General features: G+C 30.8%; 3 protein-coding genes across 3 annotated transcripts; 2 read left to right on the top strand and 1 right to left on the bottom strand.

Annotated features, from left to right (window-relative positions):
- The first annotated feature begins 1883 nt into the window (after positions 1-1883).
- Positions 1884-3682, top strand: LOC114746617 (uncharacterized). Its single transcript, XM_028934847.1, has 2 exons — positions 1884-2804; positions 3286-3682. The coding sequence occupies exons 1-2, from the start codon at positions 1927-1929 to the stop codon at positions 3410-3412; spliced, it is 1005 nt and encodes a 334-aa protein (XP_028790680.1). The 5' UTR covers positions 1884-1926; the 3' UTR covers positions 3413-3682.
- A 16449-nt stretch (positions 3683-20131) lies between these two features.
- Positions 20132-23287, top strand: LOC114746628 (pto-interacting protein 1-like). Its single transcript, XM_028934861.1, has 8 exons — positions 20132-20735; positions 20865-20952; positions 21133-21383; positions 21476-21602; positions 21850-22123; positions 22358-22490; positions 22592-22678; positions 22869-23287. The coding sequence occupies exons 2-8, from the start codon at positions 20871-20873 to the stop codon at positions 22992-22994; spliced, it is 1080 nt and encodes a 359-aa protein (XP_028790694.1). The 5' UTR covers positions 20132-20735; positions 20865-20870; the 3' UTR covers positions 22995-23287.
- Positions 23288-24377: 1090 nt separating this feature from the next.
- LOC114746625 (protein FLOWERING LOCUS T-like) lies at positions 24378-25660 on the bottom strand. The gene is made up of 4 exons (XM_028934854.1): positions 25450-25660; positions 25237-25298; positions 25012-25052; positions 24378-24819 (listed from the first exon to the last, which is right to left on the bottom strand). The coding sequence occupies exons 1-4, from the start codon at positions 25648-25650 to the stop codon at positions 24590-24592; spliced, it is 534 nt and encodes a 177-aa protein (XP_028790687.1). The 5' UTR covers positions 25651-25660; the 3' UTR covers positions 24378-24589.
- Between the last annotated feature and the right edge of the window lie 742 nt (positions 25661-26402).

Genomic DNA, 26402 nt, shown 5'->3' with positions numbered 1-26402 from the left:
CTCTCTCTTCCTCCCACTTCTCTTTCTTTTAATAATTTAATTGTTCTCTCATACTCTCTCTCCTTATTAATGGGGGCATTGTTGGAAAAAACATTATACTTTTTACATATTAATTGTCCTCAACTAATTTTAACTGTTTTTTTTATCAATGTAATTTGGTTATTTATCTCTTATAATAAGGAATGGAGGGAGTAATGAATTATGAATTTTGTTTTTGGCCAGCATGAAGGAATGAAATTTAATTTAGGCATCATGTGCAGATCGTATCTAAACTTCCTAACTGTCCCAGCCTCACAAAACGAAATCTCCTCTCCATCATATTACATTATACATACTAAATCTTTTTATATATTGGGAATAAATTAGCAAGGGAGATCAACGAAAAACTTTCTGGGAGAATCCAAAAAACTATTTTTAAATTTTAAATCAATCTCGTTTACTATGCCTTAATAATAATAAATAATATTAAAAAAAAGTAAATGACAACATATTTTTATAATCATTTCTGATTTGAGATTTTAAAATTTTAAAGATATCTTTCTGAAAATTTTGCAAATAAATATCATAATTAAATAATAAAATCTTGTAATAGTAGGGCCATGTCTTACGTGATCTGTACCTTGAGAACCTCCTTTGGTTCATCCGGGCTTCCCTCAGATTGACCAGTGTGACTAGTTAACTTTTCTATGTAGTCATTTTGTTTAGGGAAAACCATATTGGAGGTACTTATATTTTTTTTTAATTTTCAATTTGGTACCTATGTGTTTTTTGTTCTTAACTAAATCTTTATTTTTCCTCTATTAATATCATTAATCCTTATGTAGAGACTAAAAATATCAATAGAACAAAGTTATAAGAGCTAATGTTGCTAAAAAGATAAAATTAAATGTTTAATTAAAGGGAAAAAAACACATAGGTACCAAATTAAAAATTGAGAGAAAGTATAGGTACCTTCAATATGGTTTTCCCTTTTGTTTATGCTAAATAAAGTTGGTAGCCCTCCTCTGTAGGGGTGTTCATGGACAGGGCTGGGCAGGGCATGCCCCCTGTCCGATGCCCAGCCCGAAAAATGAGCGGGCTGCATTTTGCGGCCCGTTGCCTTGTCCTGTCCATAGAAGCCCTAACCATTTTCGGGCTGGGCAATAACAGGCTGGGCAGGGCGGGCTTTCAAACCCAAATAGTGATACCTTGGTGAAATTTTTTTTAGTTAGAGTAAAGGTATCTTATAACAATTATAAAGAAATAAATACTTGAATAAACAATAAATTCAACAAATCAATAACTTTGCTTTGTTTTAAATTGATATATCTTTTAATATAACACTAAAGTGAGCTTGCTTTTACATCTTTGTAAAACAACCAACAATAAAAACAAACTAAAAGATACTAAACCAAATTAAAAAAAATTAAAAAGATACTAAGAAGGAAGAATTACGCATACCACTAAATGTATTTATGGCAAATAAAAGAGGGGAGAATAATATATATTATTATATATTATATATTATTATAAGTATTTTTGGCAAAAAAAAAATTATAAATATATATATCACGGGCAGGGCCAAATAGGCAGGGCAGCATACCATGCCCGCAGCCCTGCCCTGCCCATAATATGCCCAGCCCAAAAATACCTATTTTTTTTTGGGCTATTTTTTTTCCGGGCTGGGCAGGGCCATTTTCTTGCGGGCTCGGGCGGGCATACCGGGCTAACGGGCTTGATGAACACCCTACTCCTCTGCTCCATAGCCGGAAACCATAGCCGTATCATCATCAGCGACGAAGAGCGGTGGAAGGGATGGAGAAGCTGATTTATGTTCACGTTGCGAGATTTGGAGAATCTGAAGAAGGTTTGGTCCCAGGGTGCGACGATGCAACAAACGATTGGTACGTGATCAAACAAAGAAGCGATGGTGGTGATGGTGTTGCAATGTCGCTACTTTCTGAAGATTCAGGTCAAGTGAACCACCCAAATCTTGCTCTTGTGGATACCGTCTGCGAAGTCATTGGTTCCCGCATTTATGTGATCGGTGGGGCCTGCGTCTCGTGTAGGATGGGCCATTGGGAATGCGACTATAGGGGTTCCGCGGAGATCCGTTGCCTAGACACCCGCAATCCAAAAGATGGTTGGAGGACTTGCTTTACTTTACCATTCGCAGGATATATAGGTCTGTCTGCTGTTGTCGACGATCAGTGGTTGTATGTTTTTCCTGCTCCTCACCATCGTCATCCCGGTGATCCTTGTTATTATGCTTTTAATGTTGACACCAAAGAAGTCAGAGAAATTCCCCAACCTAGTAATTTTAGGGCTGCCCCGTGTTTTTCTGCTTGTTTATCCCCGGGCACACTTGTTGGCTATATGATGCGGGAAGGCGCTTTCTATCAACTAGATTGCAAGAATAGCGCTTGGACTGTGTATCAGGAGGATTTCCCTTATGACCCAGAATTATTGACGCATTGCCCCATTGCTGTGGATGATGAGATTATTTACATTTATCATGCTCGTGACATGCGATTGATTTCTTATGATATTCGCAACAAGAAGGAACTTCATGTGGTTGACCTTCCCAAATCCTTTTGGTTTGGTCGCAATGATCCTGTGCAACTCCTTGTTCTTTCTAAGAATAGGTTCTGCCTCTTATGGCATAGGCCGGGTGATGGTGACGGTGACATTGACAATGACAATGAAACTTGCATTTATTACAGTAGATTCTCAGTTTCTTATGATTTACCTAATCCCACTGTTTTTCTCGAGGAGAAGCAGCGCTTTCCTGTTGCTGGCTTCAGAGTACTCAATGTTCTGCCGGTGTAAGTTTTGCCTAGCTGCCTTCCATCCCTTCCATTTGATTTTTGAAGTTCACCCAATTAGCTTTTACTTCATGTTTGGATTCTGCCTTTTGTATGGATTTAGTTCTTTTGGAGTTTCGCATTTGATGATTTTTTTCCCCTTCAAAGATAAAAGCTTATACTTTGATTTTGTACTATGTAGTTTCATTTTGCCACGCGTAACTAGAGAGATTTGTATATTTGGGATTGGGCATTACTTGCATTTGTTAGTAGACTAGTAGTAAATTGCTATTTTCCATCTGCTGGGTTTTGTATCTGGAGGATAAGATTGTAATTCAATGTCTCATTTTGGTGAATAATCAGAAATGGCCACTGAAACTTGTGCCAATGTTATAAATGGTGGTCATTGTTGAGATGGCATGATGTTATTGGTTTCTTCCACATCAGCACCTATCTCCCTTTCCATGTCCAATATATCGACTGATTTTGTTCATGTTTACAGTAATCCACATGCAGATGTGGCGAACAATAGTAGAGTTGATGTGGCTGGTGGTGAGAAGCCTACAGGAAAGCAGTTTGACTTGGAGGAGCTAAACCAGAAGCTTCTTGGAGCAAGTATCAATCAATGATCCAAGAGAGAGCAAATTTAAGATATCCAGCCTTAAAATATCGTTGAACAAAGTTCCGCCGGGCCTTCCCATTTCAATTCCAACAGAAATTTATTTGTTTGACTTTTTTCCATGCCAGATTTGATCCTCATTGGAGAATAGTAGGATGGCACTGAAAGAATCATCAGAAGCCTGAAATTTTAAGAAAAATATTGGAAGCATAAGTGTGAGGGACACAGCGGTAATGCCTTTTGACACGGTGAAACATTTCAATAAGAGGCCTCACAATCTTCTAATGGGTCATAGATCGCTGAGCTTAGTTATTGCTGGTCGGCTCGGTAAGTTCTGGGCATACCGTGTTGGGTCAGAAAAGTAAAGCCGAATTTCTAGATCTTGTAGAAATTTTACGCATAAAATTGAACCAAAAACTCAACAATATCAAAATAAAAAGACACACACAACAGAAACAGTTTTTTTCCGAAATGCCTCAAGCTCACGTTTCGAGTTACAACAGTACAAGTTCAATTTTTAAGTCAAACAAAATATTCACAGCAGATTGACTTCGCTTAAAGACATTAGAGATATGCAGTATAATGATACCCATGATTGACTTCCCTTAAAGACATATGCAGTATAGTACTACCCATGAGATATATTTCAAAATGTTTTTTATTGAAAGAAAAATTATAGTGAAGGTGCCTATACTTTGTTTCCATTTTTAATTTAATAGTTATGTGTTTTATTTCTCTTGATTAAATAACTTTGCTCTATTAGTATTGGTAGTCTTTGTGCGTAGATTAACAACATTAATGAAGCAAAATTAAACATTTAATTTAGAGACAAAATACTTAAGTATTAAATTAAAAATTGATGAAAAGTCTAAGTACTTTTAAAATGATTTCTTAATAAAAAAATCACTTAAATTTAAAACCAATCTTTTAAGTTTAGTTCCTGAATTTTCTCATTATCATTTTTTTTAACAATTGCGGCAAGCTTGTTCGTTCTTCTCCTTCTCCCTAACATCTGTTTCTTTTACGCTTGACTTGTACCTTTTAAGTTTATGATGGTATATAAAATATAAATTAATTAGAATTTTATTTAAATATTTAGGATTATTTTATCATAATTATTTAAATAAGGATATTTTGAATATCCATTACTTTAATTAGAATTTATTTATAATTCCTTTATCATTATATTTTTTAAGGATCATTTTTTATTTACTTATTTTTAATTTTTAATAAAACAGCATATCTATATTAGCAAGATCTTCCTATTATTATGTTTTTTTTAATTAAGTTAGACTTATATTTAAATTTGAATTGGTGTTATTTCATTATTTAATAATGAATTTTGAGAGATACAAACTAATATTTCATTATTTAACTTGAAGTTGTACAACATTTATTTAATTCACGTAGCTTGCAGATGCAAATCTTCTTACATAAAGAAAAGTTCTAATTCTATCAATGCTTAGACCAAATACTAGGTTTAAGGTTACATTATAAAAGAAGCCAAATACCCATAGTTAAGCTTAGTAGTATTACCATTTCACTTGCACATAAAACCACTCTGGCATAAAACAATGCTTGATATTTTCAATCTGAGAATAAACTTAATCATAATAAAAAACCTCTATAGACACATTTGAATGCATATGCTCTCAAAGGGTGAAAAAAATATTACAATTTTAGCATTTTAACAAAACGCTATTAGCTATATAAAGTGTTATGAAAATAGACAATATTAATGAAATGAATACTTTGGTGCCTTCTCAACCGTAACACAAAATACAAAATAATGATTTAAAAAAATATTATTTAATTTGTGATTCAACAATAAAAAGTTAGTGAAATCACATCGAATTAAATTTGAAAAAATTGCTTCAATTAATACTGATCTGTAAATGACGAGTCATTTATTATTTATCTCTCGTTTATATTTTTATATTTTTTACTTATTTCTTTTTCAGAGTAATTATGAAATCTTTGAAATTATTTCTTGATCATTGCCCCTACAATTTGGTAAGAGATATAGCTGTTTTCAATAATGAAGAAAAACATTCATGATGCACTTTGGGTAGCATGGGGTCCTGTAAATTGATATTAATTTACCTAGATATCAAGAATGTTGCTTTTGTCATGTCATGAATAGAGCTCATTTCACGTTAAAGATCCTATAAAAGTGAGTTCAAATATTGCATGGATTATGGTGGTCAGGAACAAGAGAAGTTTCTCAACGCGTAGTCAATTCGATTTTGGCATTATTATAGAACCCATTTCAATGAACATCAAGATGAGAATAAAAGTCCTGTAAGTAATTCATTATTTGTATGACAAAGTTCTACTTCTTTGACCAAATTTCTCATTCGCATCTCATGTATTTTTCAGTTCAATAATACTTTCGCACTTTCATGTTCTATAAGAAATTTAATCAAAGAAGTAGATCTTTGTCGCACAAATAATAAATGACTTACACGACTTTCATCTCATCTCGATGTTCAAATAAATGGGTTCTGTAATGACACCAAAATCAAATTGAATACACATTGAAAAACTTCTCTACTTGTTCTTAACCACTATAATTTATGCAGTATTTGAACTTACCTCTTAAAATAATTATTAGTATTAAAATTATTATGTTCAAATTTTCTAGATTTGGAATGATTATAAGCTTGTTAAATTAAGGATATAACATTTTCTATTATTTTTTTTTGTTTTTTCTACTTCATTTTGTGCGCATTTGACCATGCTGAAAAAATAATTATAGGTCATGATACCATGTGTATAGGTCTCCGGATAGTTACTAGGTTCTGATACCGTGTGTATAGGTCCCCGAATCATTACCAGGTTCTGATGCCATATGTATAAGTTCTTGGATCGTTACCAAACTTTAATACCATATGTATTTGAACATGCTAAAGAGATTATTTTCATTGACATGAATATGAGAGATATATACAAAGGGTCAAGTATAAATTATAATCAGATCATAGAATAAAAATCAGGAAGAATTAATAATTATTTAATCCTATGATTTTATTCCTAGAAAATAAGAATATAATAAATATAAATATTTACAAATAATTAAAAAATCGTAATAACACTCCTCTTCAAATTGGATTATAGATATTTATCATGTCCAACTTGCTAATGCAGTTTTTAAAGTTCTTTCTTGTGTAGCAGAAGCGTGATTGACTAATAGTCCACATATATCTAGATCATAACCAAGCTCTGATACCATGTGCATTTGAGCACGCCAAAAAGATATCATCACATATGGACATACAATATTTAATTGATGTAAATATGAAAATATATATATATGGGTGTTAATTCTTCTTTATCTCATTTTCGTCAAGTTATTTATTTTGATCATTCAACTTTTCAAGTTTACAAAAACTGATTCTTGTTTATTGTAATTTTTTAGGCAACATCAAAATTTAGTAGAGATGAGATAAAATAGCGTGTGAATGCTATATTAAAAGATGACTACCTCAAAAAATAGTTGTAATTATAATGCATAATCATTTAAATTTTAGTAACAGTTATTAAGATATATATTTTTATGGAGAAATCACTTAAATTTAAAATCAATTGTAATGCATAATCATCTGTACCGTTTATGTTTAGCTTTTCGATTTTTTTTTTAATTTTCTCATTCTCACTCTTTTTGGCGATTGCAAGAGGCTTTTTTTTTTCTTTCTCTTCTTCTTATTATTTATTTCTAGAAGTTTACTTACTGTAAAGTAAATTTTTAAAAATATGACTTTTCATAGAAGAGTCACTTAAATTTAAAACTAATGTAATTCATAATCACTTTTGTCACTTAATTTTAGTTTTTCAGTTTCCTCATTCTCACTTTTTTTAACAATATTTTCTATTTTCTCTTCATTCTCCTCAATATCCATTTCTCCGAGTTTGCTACGTGCAAAATAAGTTTGTTATATTTAATATTTTACTATATCACATTGAATTAAGACAAAAAAATATATTCTTTTTATTTTTATTACACCTTTTCTATTGTTTTGTGAATGAATCGACTTTACCAACTAGGTCACTTAGATTATTTTTTTAAGCATTACTCTTCATATTTTCAAATCATTTTAGAGCCTCATCATCATATTTTCCTATAGTCTTGTGCATATTCTTACAATATAATTAAAAGAGGACTATAAATCAATAAATATAAACAACTTAATTAAATAATTAAATGGGATAAAAATATAAAAATTACCTAATAACTATGTATTGGTTCGCATTAGGCTTAATAACATGGAGCTAGCCTCATCACCATTTCACTTGTACATAAACAATAAAAGGAGAAGTAGATCTTTGCCACACAAATAATGGATTACTTTCACGATCCTCACCAGCATCTCGATATTCATTGTAATGGATTCTGAGTGACACCAAAATCAAATTGAATAATGGATTACTTACACGGTCATCACTAGTATCTTGATATCATGTGTACAGGTTATTGGATCGTTACTAGGCTCTGATACTATGTGTACAGATTCTTAGATAGTTACTGATCACCACCCTCTACTATGGTGTAATTGTATCCTCTTCTTAAAGGTCCATTAGGTTGAATGAGTTTCATCCATGACCACTCTGAAAAACACAAATACAGCTGTTTAATCATCACGTTCTAAAGATCATTTATAGGGTCAGTTGCCACCCAAAATGCATCATAGACACCTTTCAAGAAATAAGTTCGCTCTTCATGTGACTAAAGAATGGAGTTTAAAATTAAAATAAAAAATAGTCATTTGAATGGAAAAAAATATTAAAAACATAACAACAAGAGAAAAATACATCTCAAATAAAAGAAGGATTCTTACTTGTTATAATATTTCTTCAAATATTACTTGTTATAAAAGAAGGTTTCATTTCTGCCAAACAATTACTCTGTTTGCTAATCGACACGCCTCAATCATTAACCAAGTCATTAAATGTTGTAATGTTTGCTCTGCTTAGGACTAATTGAATCATCTGACACAGGTCCTCTATGTCATTAACATACCCTTTGTTTTCTTTTCAAAAAGAAACAAAAAACATTAACTTAAAAAAGAAATATATAAACAACTAAAATTAAAAAAAATTAAGGTATTAAATATTACATACTAACACATTTCATGTTGTATAGCTTTTCTTTATCATTAAAAATAGCCATATCTCTTACCAAATTGCCGTGGTAATGATTGTGAAACCATTTGAATATAGTTTTTATAATTTCTCTACCAAAAAAATGAATGAATAAAAAAAATAAATAATAAATGGCTCATTATTTACAAATCACTATACTCACTTGAATACTTTTTTCAAATTTAATTCAAGTTGGTTCCGCTACCCTTTCAATATTTTTCCTTGATGTTCGTCATACATGTCTGAGTACCAACCCATAAGATTTTTTTCTATTTCATTGAGGATGACTGAGTGTTCATTTGTGCCAAATACTTTAACTACTATTTCACCAAAGATGCTAGATATGTATTTTTGATATGATGCAATATCGGTGTTTGATATTTCTAACACAGTGCATCGAGTCTGTTGGTTTTTCAGTTTATCGTGTGTAGATACTGTTTACATTATGTAGTCTTCATAGATTTGATGTTGCAAATTTTTTGTAGATATCTGATATTTAAATTTGACTATTTTTCCTAAAATATAGAGAAACAAAAATATGATAGAATAACAAACTCTTAAATATAGAATTCAAAGTTTAAAAAATTATATGATAGAAAGTCTACTTGAATGTTACTAAATTAATATTTAGGAATTTACAAAGTCTACTAAATTATATTTTTCCTACAATTATATTCCCTCTTGAATAAAAGTAGAGTTAAATTTAAAAATAATAAGGTCAAAGAAAACTTCAAATATAACATTTTCATTACATCAAATTTCATTGTCAAAATTTAAAAAAAAAGAAACAAAAAAATCTACCAACATATTAATTTTATTTATTATGTTTTTAATTTAGAAAAAAAATCAAATAATAAAGTTTAAATTTACTTCATACCTCAAATTTAAAATAATTATATTCAAAGATTATAGATTAGGAGTGATTATAAATTCATTACTAGGTTTTTATACAATGTGTACAGGTTCTTGGATCATTATTAGGTTCTGATACCATGTGTATAAATTCTTAGATAGTTACTAGATTATGACACTATGTGTATAGGTCCTTAGAATATTATTAAAGATGTCAGATATGTATTTTCGATATGATGCAATATCAATGTTCGACATTCCTAATGTAAATACTGTCTACATTATATAGTCTTGACTGTTTTGAGATTGTAAACTATTTGAAGATGTCTAATACCTAAATTTGGTTATTTTTTTTAAAATATAGAAAAATAAAAATATGTTAGAACATTTAAAAGAAATCAACAGACTCTTAAAGATAGAATTCAAGATTTAAAACTTTATAATAAATTTAACATCTATGGCTAAAGAAATCTACTTGGATGTTATCAAATTAATATATAGAAATTTACAATTAGAATATTTATACCATATTAGACAAATTTCATATTCCCTCTTGAATAAAAGTAGACTTAAATTTAAAAATATTAAGGTCAAAAGAGACTTTCAATATAACATTTTCATTACATCAAATTTCATTGCTAAAATTAGAAAAAACAGAAACAAAAAAATTGACTTACATATTAATTTTATTTATTATAATTTTAATTTAGTAAAAAATCAAACACCAAAACTCAAATTTATTTCATATCTCAAATTTAAAATCGTTACATTCAAAATTTATAGATTGTGAGCAATTATAAATCAGTTACCGGGCTCTTATACCATGTGTATAGGTTCTTAGATTGTTACTAGGCTCTGATACCATATGTACAGTTTCTTAGATAGTTATTAGATTATGATACTATGCGTATAGGTCCTTAGATCATTATCAAAGATGTTAGATCTGTATCATTAGTGTTTGACATTTCTAACACAGTGCATCAAATCTATTGGTTTTTCCGTTAATCGTGTGTAGATACTATCTACATTATGTAGCCTTTACAGATTTGAGATTGCAAACTCTTTGTAAATGTTTAATACCTAAATTTGGCTATTTTTTCTAAAATACAGAAAAACAAAAATATGTTAGAACTTAAAAAAAACAGATCATTAAAGATAGAATTCAAAGTTTAAAAATTATAATAAATTTAACATTTATGACTAAAGAAGTCTATTTGAATGTCACCAGATTAAGATTTAAAAATTTACAATTAGAATTTTTATACAATATTAGACAAATTTCATATTTCCTTTTGAATAAAAATATACTTAAATTTAAAAATATTAAGACCAAAAGAGATTTCAAATATAACATTTTCATTACATTAAATTTTATTGCTAAGATTAAACAAAAAACAAAACAAAATCTATCAACATATTAATTTTATTTATTATGTTTTTAATTTAGTAAAAAATCGAACACTATCCTCTACTATGGTGTAATTGTATTTTCCTCTTAAAGGTTCATCAGATGGAATGAATTCCATTCATGACTACTGTGAAAAGCACAAATGCAGCTATTTAATTATCATGTTCTGAAAATCATTTCCAAGGTCAATTGCCACCCAAAATGCATCATAGACGCCTTCTAAGAAATAAGTTCGCTCTTCATGCAACCAAAAGAATGGAGTGTAAAAATGAGATCACCCTCTACAAGAAAAAAGTTAAAATAAAAAATGGTCATTTGAATGGAAAAAAATATTAAAAACATAACAACAAGAGAAAAATACATCTCAAATAAAAGAATGATTCTTACTTGTTATAATATTTCTTCAAATAGGACAAAAAAGGTTTTATTTCTGCCAAACAATTACTCTGTTTGCTAATCGACACGCCTCAATCAATAACCAAGTCATTAAATGTTGTAATGTTTGCTTTGCTTAGAACTAATTGAATCATCTGACATAGGTCCTCTATGTCATTAACAACCCTTTATTTTCTTTTCAAAAAGAAACAAAAAACATTAATTTAAAAAGAAATATATAAACAACTGAAATTAAAAAAATTAAGGTATTAAATATTATATACTAACACATTTCATGTTATATAGCTTCTCTTCACCATTGAAGATAGTGATACCTCTTACCTAATTGCCGTGGTAATGATTGGAAAACCATTTGAACAGTGTCTTTATAATTTTTTTACCAAAAAAATGAATGAATAAAAATAAATAAATGGCTTATTATTTACAAATCACTATACTCACTTGAGCACTTTTTCAAATTTAATTCAAGTTGGTTTCGCCACCCTTTCAATGTTTCTTATTGATATTTGTCATATATGTCTGAGTATAAACTCATAAGATCTTTTTCTATCTCTTCGAGGATAACTGAGTGTCCATCTATGCCAAGTACTTTAACTGCTGTTTCACCAAATATGCCAGATATGTATTTTTGATATGATGCAACATCAATGTTCAACATTTTTAAAACAGTACACCGAGTTTGTTGGTTTTTCAGTTCACCGTGTGTAGATACTATCCACATTATGTAGTCTTCACAGATTTGGGGTTGCAAACTCTTTGTAGGTATCCGATATCTAAATTTGATTATTTTTTCTAAAATACAGAGAAACAAAAATATGATAGAACATTAAGAAAAATGATAGACTCTTAAAAATAGAATTTAAGGTTTAAAAAAGTACAATAAATTTAACATTTATGACTAAGGAAGTCTACTTGAATGTCACCAGATTAAGATTTAGAAATTTATAATTATAATCTTTATACAATATTAGACAAATTTCATATTTCCTCTTGAATAAAAGTATACTTAAATTTAAAAACATCAATACCAAGTATTTTTTATTAAAAATAAAACATTCAACTCAATAATTTTATGATGTGAATAAGCTAAAAAAAACTATATGTATGCATGCATACTTTCAAAGTCATATTATTGAAGATAGGTTTTAGCTAGTAAGTTGTGTATCATTGCCGTTATTGACTTATTATCAAATTTTTCACAGTATGTGAGAGCATTTTGTCCATCATTCAAAGTCGTTATACCATGAAAAAGACATAAATAATACATAAGAAATAAAAAATGTCAACTAAAACAATTATTAGTATTTGAAGTTTTATTTTTAGATTTTTTTTCTCGTAGTACATATCACTTCGTTTCAAATAGGCTATAGCAATTTTTTAGAGTATATTTTGATAACTTTCTTTTCACTAAGTTTTTCATAAAACTTAAATGTCGCATGTCTATACTTGATGGTATCTGTACCATGAGAAAGAAACATAATTAAACCTTGAAAATAAGTAGATGTCTTTCAAAATAATTATTAGCATTAGAATCATTATTTTTAAAATTTATAAATTGGGAGTGATTATAAATCATTATCAGGCTCTGATATCATGTGTACAGGTTCTTGAATCATTAGTAGACTCTGATACCATGTGTGTAAGTTTTTGGATCGTTACCAGACTCTGATACCATATGTATTTAAGCATATAAAAATAAGATAAAATCCATTAAAAAAAACAGTAATATCAAGCATTTTATATTATTTTTTGTTTTTTTTACATCAGTTTGGCTGGAGATTATATTAGCCATAAAATCTATTAAAAAAAAGCAATGTCAAGCCATAAAATCTACAAAAAATAAAGCAATATCATTTAATTTAAATAAAAAATATATACTAATAAATAGAAAACTCTGTATGGATGGCTATATGGTTATGGATTTGGTTAGAAAAAACTGAAAAACTTTCTTTTGATAGGTTCTTAGTCCTTTTCACTTTCATTAATTATCATTCTTCTTATATGGGGTTTTGTTTTAATTTCACATTTTCACAGTAACTAGTACTGAACATAACCTAAGCATATAAATTATACACAAGAACCATGTACAAACTAGGACAAACAGTTTTTGGATACTTGGAAACGTATGCTGCAAGAAAAATATTGCTATGTTAATATAGTGAAAATGAAATGTTAGATAAAAAATAATTTCTAGTCATTCCATCGGAAACTAAAAAGAAAAACTGCAAAAAACTTAAATGACTTAGAAGGAGAGAGTAGAGACATGGAATTGACTGATTGAGAGAGGAGAGATTGGAAACTAAAGAGAGGAATGAGAAGACAATTAGTAAAATAGAGAGTCAAGTTTGAGCCTAGGTGAGAGCTCAAGCTTTCTCCTAAAAACACTAGAGGAGGAGGCTGCCAGGGGTCAGTGATGATTTAGGTTTTTTGAATTATTTTTAAAGTTTTTCAAATACATTTTAAAATAAAAATTTATAAACTAACAAACTTTTATTATGATATGTATCGTTTTAAAGAATCTGATCGGCCAACTTAATAAGCTAAAAAATTTAAATAAAAGTTTTTTACTATATGTGTCCTTTATAATACGTCATTATAAAATAAAACATATTTATCGAAAAAAAATAATTTCACAATTTAAAGAGATTAAAAATACTATAAGTTAAAAAAAACTAAAAATATAAATGAGATATTTTTGTTCTAAAATATATTTGTTCAGCACGATTTGAAATTTCAATCAACAATGGGAATTTTTTTGTTATTTATGTATTGATATGTTATATATAAAAAGATAACGAAAAATCTTAATTAAATCCAAATAAAATAATCATAATTAAATTTAAGCCTGCAAATTTCTTAAAAATTGATATTTCCTCTTTATTTAATTTTTTTTGACGGCACCTCTTGGTGCTAATGCTTAAAATCGATCTTTTCTTGTCTAACTAAAAATTGAAGAAACATTAATAAAAGGTTAAGATACAAATTTATTTTGGAAGTTATAACTCAAAAATGCTATACACTCGAAGTTTTTTTTTGTTGTTGCATAAAGTCAAATGTTTCACTTTTTTGTTGTTGCATATGTGTGAAAGAATGTTCTTTTTTTTATTAGAATCAATATAATTCTGTTAAAGCATGCTTGATTACTTATCAATATTAGTTAATATGAAATAAAAAATTTATAACGGACTACATTATTCTTAAAGCATAGAAAGCACCAAACTTATGTTTCAAATTTTGTTTTGACTTTCAGTTTGTAGAGAACAAAATTATTATATGTCTAGTAAAAGGGTAATCGTTTGAGTTTTTTTGGAAAACTTTCTCAAGAGACATGCACCTTCCTAGTTTAGATTCGGTCTTCAAAATATATTTACTTTCTTCCTTAGGAAAATAAGATAGTTCACTATTTTTCACAAAAACAAACAAATAATTTTACAAATTATCTGTAACTATGTTACTAGACTTCAATACAGATTGTGTCTTCTAGTTTAGTTTTCAAGTGTTTCGTATCCTGTAACATACTATTTTAAAAAAATTTAATTCAAAAAATAATTAAAAAATTAAATAAAATAATATTTTATTATTATATAAAAAAAACACCACCCCACCTTTTTTCACCAACGGTGAAAAGTGGGGGGTGGTGTAATAAATTTGAAAAAAGGGAAAATTATTAAATGAAGAGAAGAACAAGAAAAAAAAAAAGAAGAACAGATGAAGGAAGAATGCTAGGGAAGAGTAGTAAATGAAGGTGGAAAAATTGGGAGTAGTATTAAATAAAGAAGGAAAAGGGAGGAAGGAAAGGATGGAAGTGGAAAAATTAGGAAGGAGGTGGAAGGAATTAAATGTAGGGGTATTAAATATCCTCACCTTAGTTAATTTTTCAAGCCAGAGCAAGAGAGAGCAGGAGTGAGAGAAAGCGAAAGACAGAGAGGAAAAGAGAGAGTGAGAGTCAGAGAGGAAAATTAAGAGAGAGTGAAAGTACGTGCTGTCTAAAGGTTAGGAAAAGATTTGGGAATTATTTTAGTACACAAATATACTTCTTTTTATCAAATTTTTTTATAAATATTTTCTATATATTTGGAGCTTTATATTATTGGTTTCATTATAATGTTTAGTTTGGGTATGGAGTAAATATAGAGTTTTCATAATATATGACTGTAGCAATTTAAAGATACATTATTAAACAATTTTAACTGATTTATATTTATTTAATGATTATTTTGAGAATTTTAAATTAAAATTTTAGTTAAAAAATTTGTTATTCAAAGACATATAGTATGTTTTTACTAATTAAATTTAAGTTAAATAATGTATTTGAGTTATTTAATGTATTATTGAGATTTTAATCCATTTGAATGTTAAATAGGTTAAAGATATATTTTTGAAAGCTTGAAAAATTGTAAATTGACAATTTTAATATAAAATTTTTATATTTTAGGAAATAAATATATATTTATTTAAGATATTAAATTTAAATAGTCTTATATGTAAATTATATTTTCAAAATAATATTTAATAAATAGCTAGATCTGGGAGAGTTAATATATTTTTGTAATTTTAGCTTATAGGGTAGCCTTAGAATTTTAGAATAGTTTTGTTATATTAATAAATACTTATGTGCTATTTTGCATACTCTTGAAAATTTTAGAGTAATCTTTGTATGAATATTTGTAAGCTAAAAAGTATCAGGTAATTCTAAAAATTCTTTCATGTACATGTGAATTGTGTATGATTATATTGTGAATTTACTAATTTATTATACCATATTGAAATATATGTATGTATTATGACTTTTCAAATAAATGTTTTATTTTGTTAAGATTTATTGCTATTAATTATAATAAATATTTAAATATATTGAGTTATTGATACATAAATTTTATTGCTATCTTACTTTAATAATATATTTAAGGACGAATTGCTGATGTAATATTATTTAGACATGACACATGCATTATTGGGCTAAGGAGAGAAGGAGATTTGCATGGATATAAATTACCATGTGGTATGCCATCACTTGGTGCACAGTTGATGGCACTTGTCAAGGCCCTTTCTTCCATGTTTTCCTTTGGTTAGGAATTCATTGGAGTTGTGAGACATGTGACACCTCCTTATTTTATTTGCAAAAGAGGAGAGTCATAGTCCGAGCTTGAGCTCTATATCTTTGGCCAGATATATCTTTAGTACTGGTGAACTTGGAATAATTCAGTCAAATAGATTAGTTCCTATTAGACTATGTGTTAGCTTATGGTTCCAGTCAGTGGTATAAGGGTGGACGATGATATAAGGGAGGTTGTATATTGTATTATTTCTGGATATATTGAAAAAATAATATTGGTATATTGTTGAATCAAAAATGAAATTGAGTTGAATGTATAAAATTTGTGAATTTCATATACAAATATATGTACACATATAGACGGATTTTTGTTTATCATATATGGTTTGCTTGTATAGGTTAGAATTTCAGCAGTTACTAAGACGTTTGATCTCATCCCTTATATTAATATTTTCAAGTGAAGGATCTAGTAGAAATCAAGGAAAGGCACCGATGGAGTAAGCCATGAAGGCTTCTGTACTCCTCAAGCACTTGCTATGTTATATTTTTAATTGCCATGACTATAAGACTTTGATGGTTTATTTTGTTATGTCTGAAAAATACTTTGAAATTGATCTGTTTTGAACACTAAAAATATGTATAGACTTTTAAATACATTTTATCTCGTATGTGAATATAATTATGTGAGGTGTTACATATACACTTGTTGGGAAATAACTTCTACCAAACCTGAACAGGGTCAGCTAACCTAAGGAGCAATATTAATAATACACTTTCAATATGGAACAACTGATACAACCAACAATAAGAGGGACTAATAAAAGCTACCCAATGATTGGGATACGAAGACCAATCTAACTTAATTCTACCACTGACAAGGTTCCCTCCCCTCTCACCGCAATTCACCATGATTCACAAACTTTCTAAGAACAATGTGAAATTTTTTATCTTCCCTTCTGAAGCTTCTACAAAAAATAATAGTTTGATGACCATCTCATAAATCTGGAACGAATTGTCCAAGAAACGCGAATGGCTCTCTCTCTCTCTCTCTCTCTCTTTTTGGTTAAAAACACTTAAATTTTCCTATTTGAAATACTGTTTGACATTAAATGTGGATACATCTCTTAACAAGAATTTAAACCTTAGTTAACCACGTTACAGGAAAATAGCCTATTTTACTAGACTTAACCTCGTTGGCACGAAAGTAGCTCTTGATTATGCTCACCCGCAACGTGTGCCAGATTCAACCACGTACTCTTTCTTAATGTACTGCATTTGATTTGAAGCCCACCCTTGACTCTTCCAAGTGAGTTCTTACTTGCCCTTCCGATCAGAATCATGCTGTTAAGAAATGCTAATACAATTTAAAATTTGTGAATACATGGGATACTTAATGTTATTAGAAAAAATTACTGATAAACCTCTTATTGCAGTTTGCAAAATGTATTATTAAAAAATACTTAAAATTTGTTATTCAAAAGTCTTAAGAAATTAACAATCCAAATAAAATTGGGCCCAATCTGGTAATGGTCGGCCTCATACGAGATATGTTTGACTGTTGACTTTGCTTTGACCAACGGAAAGGAATCTGAAAATATCTTGACAATAAAAAATTATTAGTTTGACCAAGTTCTAAAAATGCGACAATTTTTCGTGGACTTTGAACTAACAAAAAATAAAAAGAAAGTATTCCATTATTTCTTCGACACAAAAGGGGAAAAAAAGGAAAGTCTTCAATTCAGCCACCTTTAGGGGCAGGAAAAAGAAAATCCAGCCATCTCCAATTCAACCACGTGGGTGCGCTTAATTTTTTTTAACTTTAAATTATTTGACCCTGGGTACTCATATATGTAATGACTTAGATTTGGATATGCAGCACTACCTCCTGTCCTAATTATAAGAGCCAGTTAATTAATTTGAGGAGATTAAAAAAGTAAGTTGAGTTAGTTATTTGTCCTAAATAGGTGTTGTCTTTTCTAAAATATCCTTGCTAATCAAGTGTATTGACTAGAATTATCATTATTAGAAGGGTTACCTTGGAAAAAAAATGTATAAATATGAAAGACAAAACAGATTAGGGTCTTATATTTAGGACCAAAATAAAAGTCAAACAGAGTCTTATATTAACGATCGGAGGTAGTATTTAACATATTTATTTCATTACAATTTATTTTTTTTAAAATAAAAGCACAGGATACCCTTTCATGTTTTTACGCCCCGTAATTTAGACCCATCTTCAAGTAAAAGATTTATCGAGATTTAGACAAATATTCGGATCGAATTTGGTGGGATGAAAATGATAAATTTTATTATCCAATATTTAATGTAACTATATTTTTAAGCTTAAAACTCCAGAAAGTTAGTATAATCTTTTTCACTAGTTAAGCTAAGTATACGGATTCCCTCCCCCCCCTCCCCCAAAAGGATAGAGACTTAATGTAACTATATTGAAGTCCCCATCTTCTGTTTGATTGTAACATTTTTTCTATCACAACAGATATATTTTAAATAACAACATTCCATTTCATCGTCATCTTTTTAGTTATGTGTTTATGAGATGTTTGTGTTGCCCCCTAAAAGGATGGCAATTTGATAAGAAAAGGTGGAAAAAAGTGAGTTCATAAATCATAATACTCTGTGCAATTTCAACAAAACATTCGAGTAATTTCAAATAAGGGTTGTTGGCCAAAAAAAAAAATCAAATGTGGCATAGGTACAAAAGCAAAAGATCGAATAACATATTAAATTATTAATGCAGTGATGAAATTCTAATAAAAGGAAGTGAATTAAAATTTTAATAGTGTAATGCTATAGCTATTTTTGGAAAGCCAGAGCACAACAAAAAAATAATAAAAAACATAACAAATATTTAAATAAATAAACCACTACTTTTTTCCTGCATGTTTTTATATTCTCATCGAAAAAACCTTAGGCCCACAAAATAAAAAGAATAAATTGAAACTCCCACAGCACCAAACAAGGGGTCACCGGGGCACCGGAAGGGTGAAAAAAAACAAAAGGAACTAATCGGTGGCTTCCGCCATTTTGTACAAGTGGGAACCAACAAACGAAAGACTATTGACTTTTGGTGTAAATAACGAACACCTTCTTCTTCGTCCACATTTAAAGCATTTATTTTCTTTCTGAGTTCCTTCTTCCGGCGAACTTCTCAATTTTCCCTTCATTTCGCCTACCTTCCTTGCTCCTTCTGTGTCGACAAGAGAAACAATTCGATTGCAGAGTCTCTGTACTAAAAGTTGCCATTTTTCTTCTTGAAACCCAGATTTTGCTGGTATCAATTTGGCCCCCCGCCGTTTTTCATTTATCTATTTTCTGCGTTTCATGCGTCGTCACTCACTTATGGGTTCTAACTTTTCAGTAACGCATAAGCATATTCTGAGCTTTCTGTGTGATTAACGCCTCTAATTTGAATTCCCCCGATAAAATGTACTGTTTAGTATTGTAAAGAAATATTTATTCCTAGAGCATGGTTATGTGTGTTGTTCCGTTGGAGTTCATTTTGCATTGATCTTCTTCTTCTTGTTTTTCCCCAATTTTTTCTTGCCAGAGAGTTATGAAGCAACTGTTCTTTGACTGATGGGAATGGTACCCGTTTGTTTTAAATTTTGATTCATCATAGATAATCTTTATGCACGTAAAATTGTATATCTCTTCCTTGAAAATAGGCTAGTCTGTGATGGGGCTGAGCGTAATTTATGTCTTGTCATGGAAATAGAACGCATTTTAGGACAACTTTTTTCATTATTATACGCATTTCCTACACAATTACATGCATATGTGAAGAGACAGAATCTTAGACTCATAAACTCTAATAAGACAAGTTTACTTTGGCAATGTCGGGGTTTTAAAAATCCTGAAAAAGAAAGACTTTGAAAAAAAAAATTAAAAATCTGATCTTTTGCGCATAGGCAGAGTTTTCTGTTGGCGATTTATCCCAAAAAGTAAATGCCTCGTTAGCCCATCTCTATAATAAATTCTATTACCTCTTTCCTTGACGCTAGTTTGGGCTTTTGAACGCTCAAGGTTATATGGTGTTGTCGTAGGGCCTAATTTCCTTCCTTAACGTTGGATCTATGTTTCTTTCTGAGTCCCCATCGCAAGTTAAGGTTTTAAAATTTACAAGTGAAGGGCCAGAGGATATGGCAAAAGAGTATATCTTAGTTTTCGAATGTGCTTACTGTTTGACATAGTTTCAGTTTTTGAACTTGATTCTTCTTTCGTCTAACCAAGTTTCAGTTTTTGAACTTGATTCTTCTTTTGTTTAACCAGACTATCAAAAGGATATCAGCTTGTGTATGAATAGAAAATCCACCATTTTAGCCATCATGCTATAAGTGTTTGCAGTCACTTCTATCTACTTATCCTTCGTCATTCGTGTTAGCATGCAATAACAATCAAAATGAGAAGCATTTCTCTCCCTCTTATAAATTTGTGCTTCAAGGAGATCAAGGGTTCTGACCTGTAAATATGGGACTGATTCCTTTTCTTTTCTTTTCTTTTTTGGATAACAAATATGTGACTGATTCTTATGATACTACTTGACATAATTAAAAGTTTTGATACTGAGTCACATTCTCCCCTTCAATAAAGAGGATCATGGGATGCTTTGGCTGCTGCGAAGACAGTGAAGTACATACACATGCTGACAACAAAACCTTCATGCAAAACAATTCTGCAGGTAATTCACCATCACCAAGTTTTTCTTTCTATTAGATTTAGTAACGCATTTTACATGTATCTCATTATTTTCTGTCCTGTGCTCAAAATCTCAATTCCAAGTTCTGTTTTTATTTTCATTTTGATTCCTTTTTTTTTTTTTCCTGTTTCTTGCGGCTTTAATTACACTAGTTTGATGTAGGGAGAACTGGCTATACTGGAAAAGAGGCTGTTGCAAGAACCACTCCACCTACTGTACATTTTCAACCTATTGCTGTCCCTTCCCTTTCAGTTGATGAATTAAAGTCCTTGACAGATAATTTTGGCACGAAATCTTTTATCGGGGAGGGTGCGTATGGCAAAGTATATCATGCCATATTGAGAAATGGCCGTGCTGTGGCTATAAAAAAGTTGGATTCTAGTAAGCAACCAGAGCAAGAGTTTCTTGCACAGGTTCGGTTCAAATGCATAATGTTAAATGCATCACACTCTGTAGTGGCACAATTTTTATTCGGTTCTCTTGATTTGTTACTTCACTTGTTTAGGTCTCCACTGTCTCAAGGTTAAGGCATGAAAATGTTATTGAACTTGTTGGTTATTGTGTTGAGGGTTCTTTTCGTGCCCTAGCCTATGAGTATGCTCCTAAAGGATCACTTCATGACATCCTACATGGTTAGTATGTGCCATATTACTGCTCAATCTATGCTTCATGCAAATGCATTTGTACTTTCTATTTCAACGTTTATATCTGCAGATTTTATAACAAGCGTTGAAATTTGTGCATTGAGAACAATGTTAGCCATGAAAATGAAACTGGAAGGTTTTAAAATCATAATGTGTGTGCAGATTTTACTTTGTGTATTCTATTCTAGTGACTATTACAGATTTAATATCTCTGTTGCAACATATCATTGACTAGGACGCAAAGGTGATAGGGGCGCACATCCTGGTCCAGTTCTATCTTGGGCACAGAGAGTTAAAATTGCTGTTGGAGTAGCTAAAGGATTAGAATATCTACATGAAAAAGCAGAAACTCGTATCGTCCATCGCCACATCAAGTCTAGCAATATACTGCTTTTTGATGATGATGTTTCAAAGATTGCTGATTTTGATTTGTCAAATCAATCCCCTGATGAAGTAGCTCGTGTCCATTCTACTCGTGTTCTTGGAACTTTTGGTTATCATGCTCCAGAGTATGTTATTTGTGGTCCTGGATGTAAATAATAGTAATAGTCTTAGAAGAACATTAAATAACTAGCATTCCATGATAAACAAGGTTTTAAGTGTAAACTTGTTGCAAGATATTGATTCATTGGAATTGGAGAGATTTGTTTTGAGCAGTGAACTTCAAATTACGGGTTGCGATCTCTTTCCATTTTCCAGCATTGGCTTTGACAACTTACAGGGTTTGATTTTATCGATTACAGATTTGCAATGACGGGAGATGTCACTGTAAAGAGTGACGTTTACAGTTTTGGAGTTATATTGTTGGAACTGTTAACCGGGCGCAAGCCTGTTGATCATACACTGCCACGAGGGCAACAAAGCCTAGTGACTTGGGTATTAATTCTTACTTATTTCATTTCTGTCAAGTTATTTATTTTGACAATTCAACTTTTAAAGTTTGCAAAAGCTGATTCTTGTTCGTTGGATTTCTTTAGGCAACACCAAAACTGAGTGAAGATAAGGTAAAGCAGTGTGTGGATGCCAGATTACAGGATGATTACCCTCCCAAAGCAGTTGCCAAGGTAATCAGACCAAAATTCTTTTCATAAAAAGCCATCTCAATTTGAAAGCTTAAGTTGAAGAAGTCCTTGACATTGAACCAGATTTTCTTTAATGAGCCAATCTCTTGATTAAAACCTGTCAACAATATAATTTTTGCGTGATGTAAATTCTAGATGACATCATAATTAACTCTTTTGTTTTGGGGTATAGATGGCTGCTGTTGCTGCATTGTGTCTGCAATATGAAGCCGGGTTAAGGCCAAACATGGGCATTGTTGTTAAAGCTTTACAACCACTGTCAAATCCTCGTCCTGTTCAGCCAAGAGAAAAGTATTGAATCTCTAGTTTCCCGAATCCGCCATTAATACGTTGGCCCAAAAAAACATCTGTCATCAATAGTCCAAGTGTAACTTAAGCTGATAGTCTACAAGTATCTTCTGTATTGTATGTGTAATTTAATAGCTTGTTCTGTGAGATTACTTAGTTGCAACATTTTGAGACTTTGTTGTTAGGTATTTTGAGACCTTGTTCTGTCACTTTCATTAACAGATTATGGTAATGTAAGTGGCAAAATCTGTTCTAACTTTCAGTTTCTTGAGAAAAGAGTAATCGTTTGAGTTCTTTGGAAAACTTTATGCTCTTGTTCCTGTTAGATTCTCCATTTTTTTTAAAAAAAACTTTCTTTGTCAGAAAACTGTGAACTATTTTCCACAAAGACAAACAAATAATTTGACAGATTATCTGTAACTATGTTGATGAAATTCTTGTCTTGTCTTTCAAGACCAGTCACCTTTAGTTTCAAACTCTGAATCTATTCCATATTGTTATGCTTCTGATGCTAAGTAGTGATAAACTTTATGACGTAACATTATTTACAAGTTATAAACAATGCTACCTATTTTAAAACTCTGTCTATAGAAGCATGTCTAATTTATGCTTAAATTATAGTTTTTTTTATAAATTTAAATTGAAATATTTTCTACATTATATTTATTTATGTTAAAATAACAAACACACTGCTAAAGTATGGCTAACTCTGATTAAGAAAAAGAAAACTCGTAAATACAATGGAAACAATCTTTGAAAGATATAATACGACTAATACCCTCAATTATTCTTTCTTCTGAAAAACACCTTTCAAGCTATGTTTAGATATATATTCACCCGTTTAAAGAGGCGGAGTTAAGGAATTTTCAGTTAAAAAAAAAATAGAAACTCATCTAATTCTGCAACTTAATCTAAATTTACAATATTATTAATTACATACTCCTCCGGTCCTAAATATAGGACCCTTATACTAATGTGTATAAAGGTCTTATATTTAGGATTGGAGGAGTACTATACAATAGATGTTACTCTTCCGGTCTTTAATATAGAACCCAATTCTTGAGTTAGTTTTGGTTCTAAATATAAAACCCATTTATTATATTTATTAATTTTCTCTAAATTATCTCTATGGATACTTTCTCAACCACAATCAAGTAGAATAGGGAGAGGGGGTATTAAGAAAGATGATTATGGTGTTTTAGGAAAAATGTGTCACTTTTCTTATAATTAACTAACTTACCTAACTTCTTTAATCTAATCAAATTAGTTAAATGGGTCTTATATTAAGGACAGGAGGAGTATCACTCATTGGCATCGAATCTTGATAAGAAGCAAATTGAAATTGACCAAACACGCAAGCGAGCGACAATAATTAATTCAAGTAACAAAAACACAATCACAAAGGTAATATTATATGCTCATGACATATCATCAGGATTAATATTGCTCAAACATTATTCGGTTTCCTTAATGACTTTCTATCTTTATCACACAGATACAGTCTCCTGGAGAACTGAATTGTCTAATTATAACCTTCCAGATTCGATCAAAATCAAATCTTTAATTTATTCGTATATTTATTATATACTGTGTACTGTGTGTGCATTATATTCTTCTTCCACCACAACCAGCTTGTCGTTGGCAGTTGAAGAACAGAGCAGCTACAGGAGATCCGAGGTTGAAGCGCACAGAGAAATCTCGAGTGTTGAAATTCTGACGCGGCCACTCAGTAGCATCGACCATTTGTCTTCCCTTTGATTGACGAAATAACACAAACACGTAACGATGAATCCCCATCGTTGGCCCTGGACTCTCATAGCTCACTATCTCTCGCCCTGTATACAACACATATACATCTTCAAATATATCACCTTCAGCCACTATACATATATACATATATATATGTATCTTCAAATATCACCTTCATTCATAATATATACATATATGTTGTGTGTTGCAGGAATAAGGAGGAGAGAACAAAGGTAGAAAAAAAAAGGCACACACGCACACAAAACATAAATACATACCGAAGCTTGGTCCTGTAGTCGCTGGAATATCAGTTACCAACCTGTACGTATATGAAGCAGATCAACATTAAATTATAACTCAATTACACACACACACCCACACACACACACACACAGAGTAAAAACCAGGATCTATCGAACAAATCATATATAAGCCAGGGATATCTAAGCTTCTGTCTATATATTACATGATCAAGTTCACAAACTAATAGAGGGAAAACTCACCAATGCAAGTACTCTCTCATATTTGGTTCGCTTGGGCTCGGCGCATCAGGGTCCACCATAATCTGCATGCATATAAAGCAAGTCACTACACACACACACACCCACACACACACACACATGTATATCTTTTCCAAGTGACAAAATAAAGTTTAAAGAGAACGGAAATTAAAGCTAGAAGTATATAGAGATAGAGATGAGAGCGCGCGCACACACCAGAGTGAAGAAGGTCCTGAGGTCATCGCCGCCAACATCAACCCTTGGAATGCTAGAAACATGGGAGGGTTTGAGTTCAAGACCATTGAAGACTTCTCTGTGATTACTGTAAGTGACCCTCATTGAGATTGACCTCGTAAAAGGATCCAAAACATCTCCAACTACGCCTCCAACTACAAGAGGATCCGTTGATGTCATCATCACCTCCACGGAAGACTTCTCTTGTATATAGGCAGATACTTGGCCAACCCTGGCTGCCATTTATATATATATAGGCTCATTATTTGATTTCTTCCGTAGTAGTAGTGTGTCGTCCAAAGCATCGTTCGACTTTTTTGTGTCAGTTCTTTTTTTTTTCTTTTTTGGTGGCTCGTGGGGACGATCAACTTGGATTTTCACTAGTGGCCATGGTCAGCTTTTTTATCAGATCATGGAATAAGGTGATGGGGATACAGAGAAGGACCATGCTAGCTATCCCTCCTTTAATCTGTTGTTTTTATACGCTTGTTTTAGCATATATTTATACTAATTAATCATGATTTGCAAATTTATTTATACATATAATATTATACTTGTTTAGGTGTGTCTTCAGGTTAGGGATGTATCTGGTTTCTAATAAATTTTGCATATCCATCAAGAAATATTGCAGAGATCGACCCTAGCTCGATCGTGGGTCTCTGTTTGTTTGTGGGGGAATGAGATACGATCTGGTAGTGAAAGGGGGGAGGCCCGAGAATATATGAACAACCAGTGAGAACAGAAATTAAAGCAACTTGCATCGCAGCAGAACGGTTCTGATTCGAGTTTGGGGTTTCTTATGTGCCTCTCTCTAATATCTTTCAAAATGGTTTTTTCCTCTTGAACATTGGAGTCTATGTAAAATGAGTGACGTTTTGACGTTAAATTTTTCATGATTAAAAAAAAAAAAAAAACTAAAGTTGTGCAATTTTGAT

The sequence above is a fragment of the Neltuma alba genome, unplaced genomic scaffold (assembly GCF_004799145.2).
Source record: "Neltuma alba isolate B1F8T4 unplaced genomic scaffold, ASM479914v2 tig00005079_pilon, whole genome shotgun sequence".
NCBI lineage: Eukaryota > Viridiplantae > Streptophyta > Magnoliopsida > Fabales > Fabaceae > Neltuma > Neltuma alba.
This window is presented reverse-complemented; position numbering and strand designations above follow the sequence as displayed.

What these genes read in the sequence shown, in the direction of transcription:
- LOC114746628 (XM_028934861.1), top strand. Translation starts at nt 20,871, where the DNA reads ATGGGATGCTTTGGCTGCTGCGAAGACAGTGAAGTACATACACATGCT. An exon ending in ACTTCATGACATCCTACATG is followed by an intron (nt 21,603 to 21,849) that starts GTTAGTATGTGC and finishes ATCATTGACTAG; the next exon opens with GACGCAAAGGTGATAGGGGC. An exon ending in TTTGGTTATCATGCTCCAGA is followed by an intron (nt 22,124 to 22,357) that starts GTATGTTATTTG and finishes TATCGATTACAG; the next exon opens with ATTTGCAATGACGGGAGATG.
- LOC114746617 (XM_028934847.1), top strand. Translation starts at nt 1,927, where the DNA reads ATGTCGCTACTTTCTGAAGATTCAGGTCAAGTGAACCACCCAAATCTT. An exon ending in GTACTCAATGTTCTGCCGGT is followed by an intron (nt 2,805 to 3,285) that starts GTAAGTTTTGCC and finishes TCATGTTTACAG; the next exon opens with TAATCCACATGCAGATGTGG.
- LOC114746625 (XM_028934854.1), bottom strand. Translation starts at nt 25,650, where the DNA reads ATGATGACATCAACGGATCCTCTTGTAGTTGGAGGCGTAGTTGGAGAT. An exon ending in TCAGGACCTTCTTCACTCTG is followed by an intron (nt 25,299 to 25,449) that starts GTGTGTGCGCGC and finishes ATATGCATGCAG; the next exon opens with ATTATGGTGGACCCTGATGC. An exon ending in ATGAGAGAGTACTTGCATTG is followed by an intron (nt 25,053 to 25,236) that starts GTGAGTTTTCCC and finishes ATATACGTACAG; the next exon opens with GTTGGTAACTGATATTCCAG.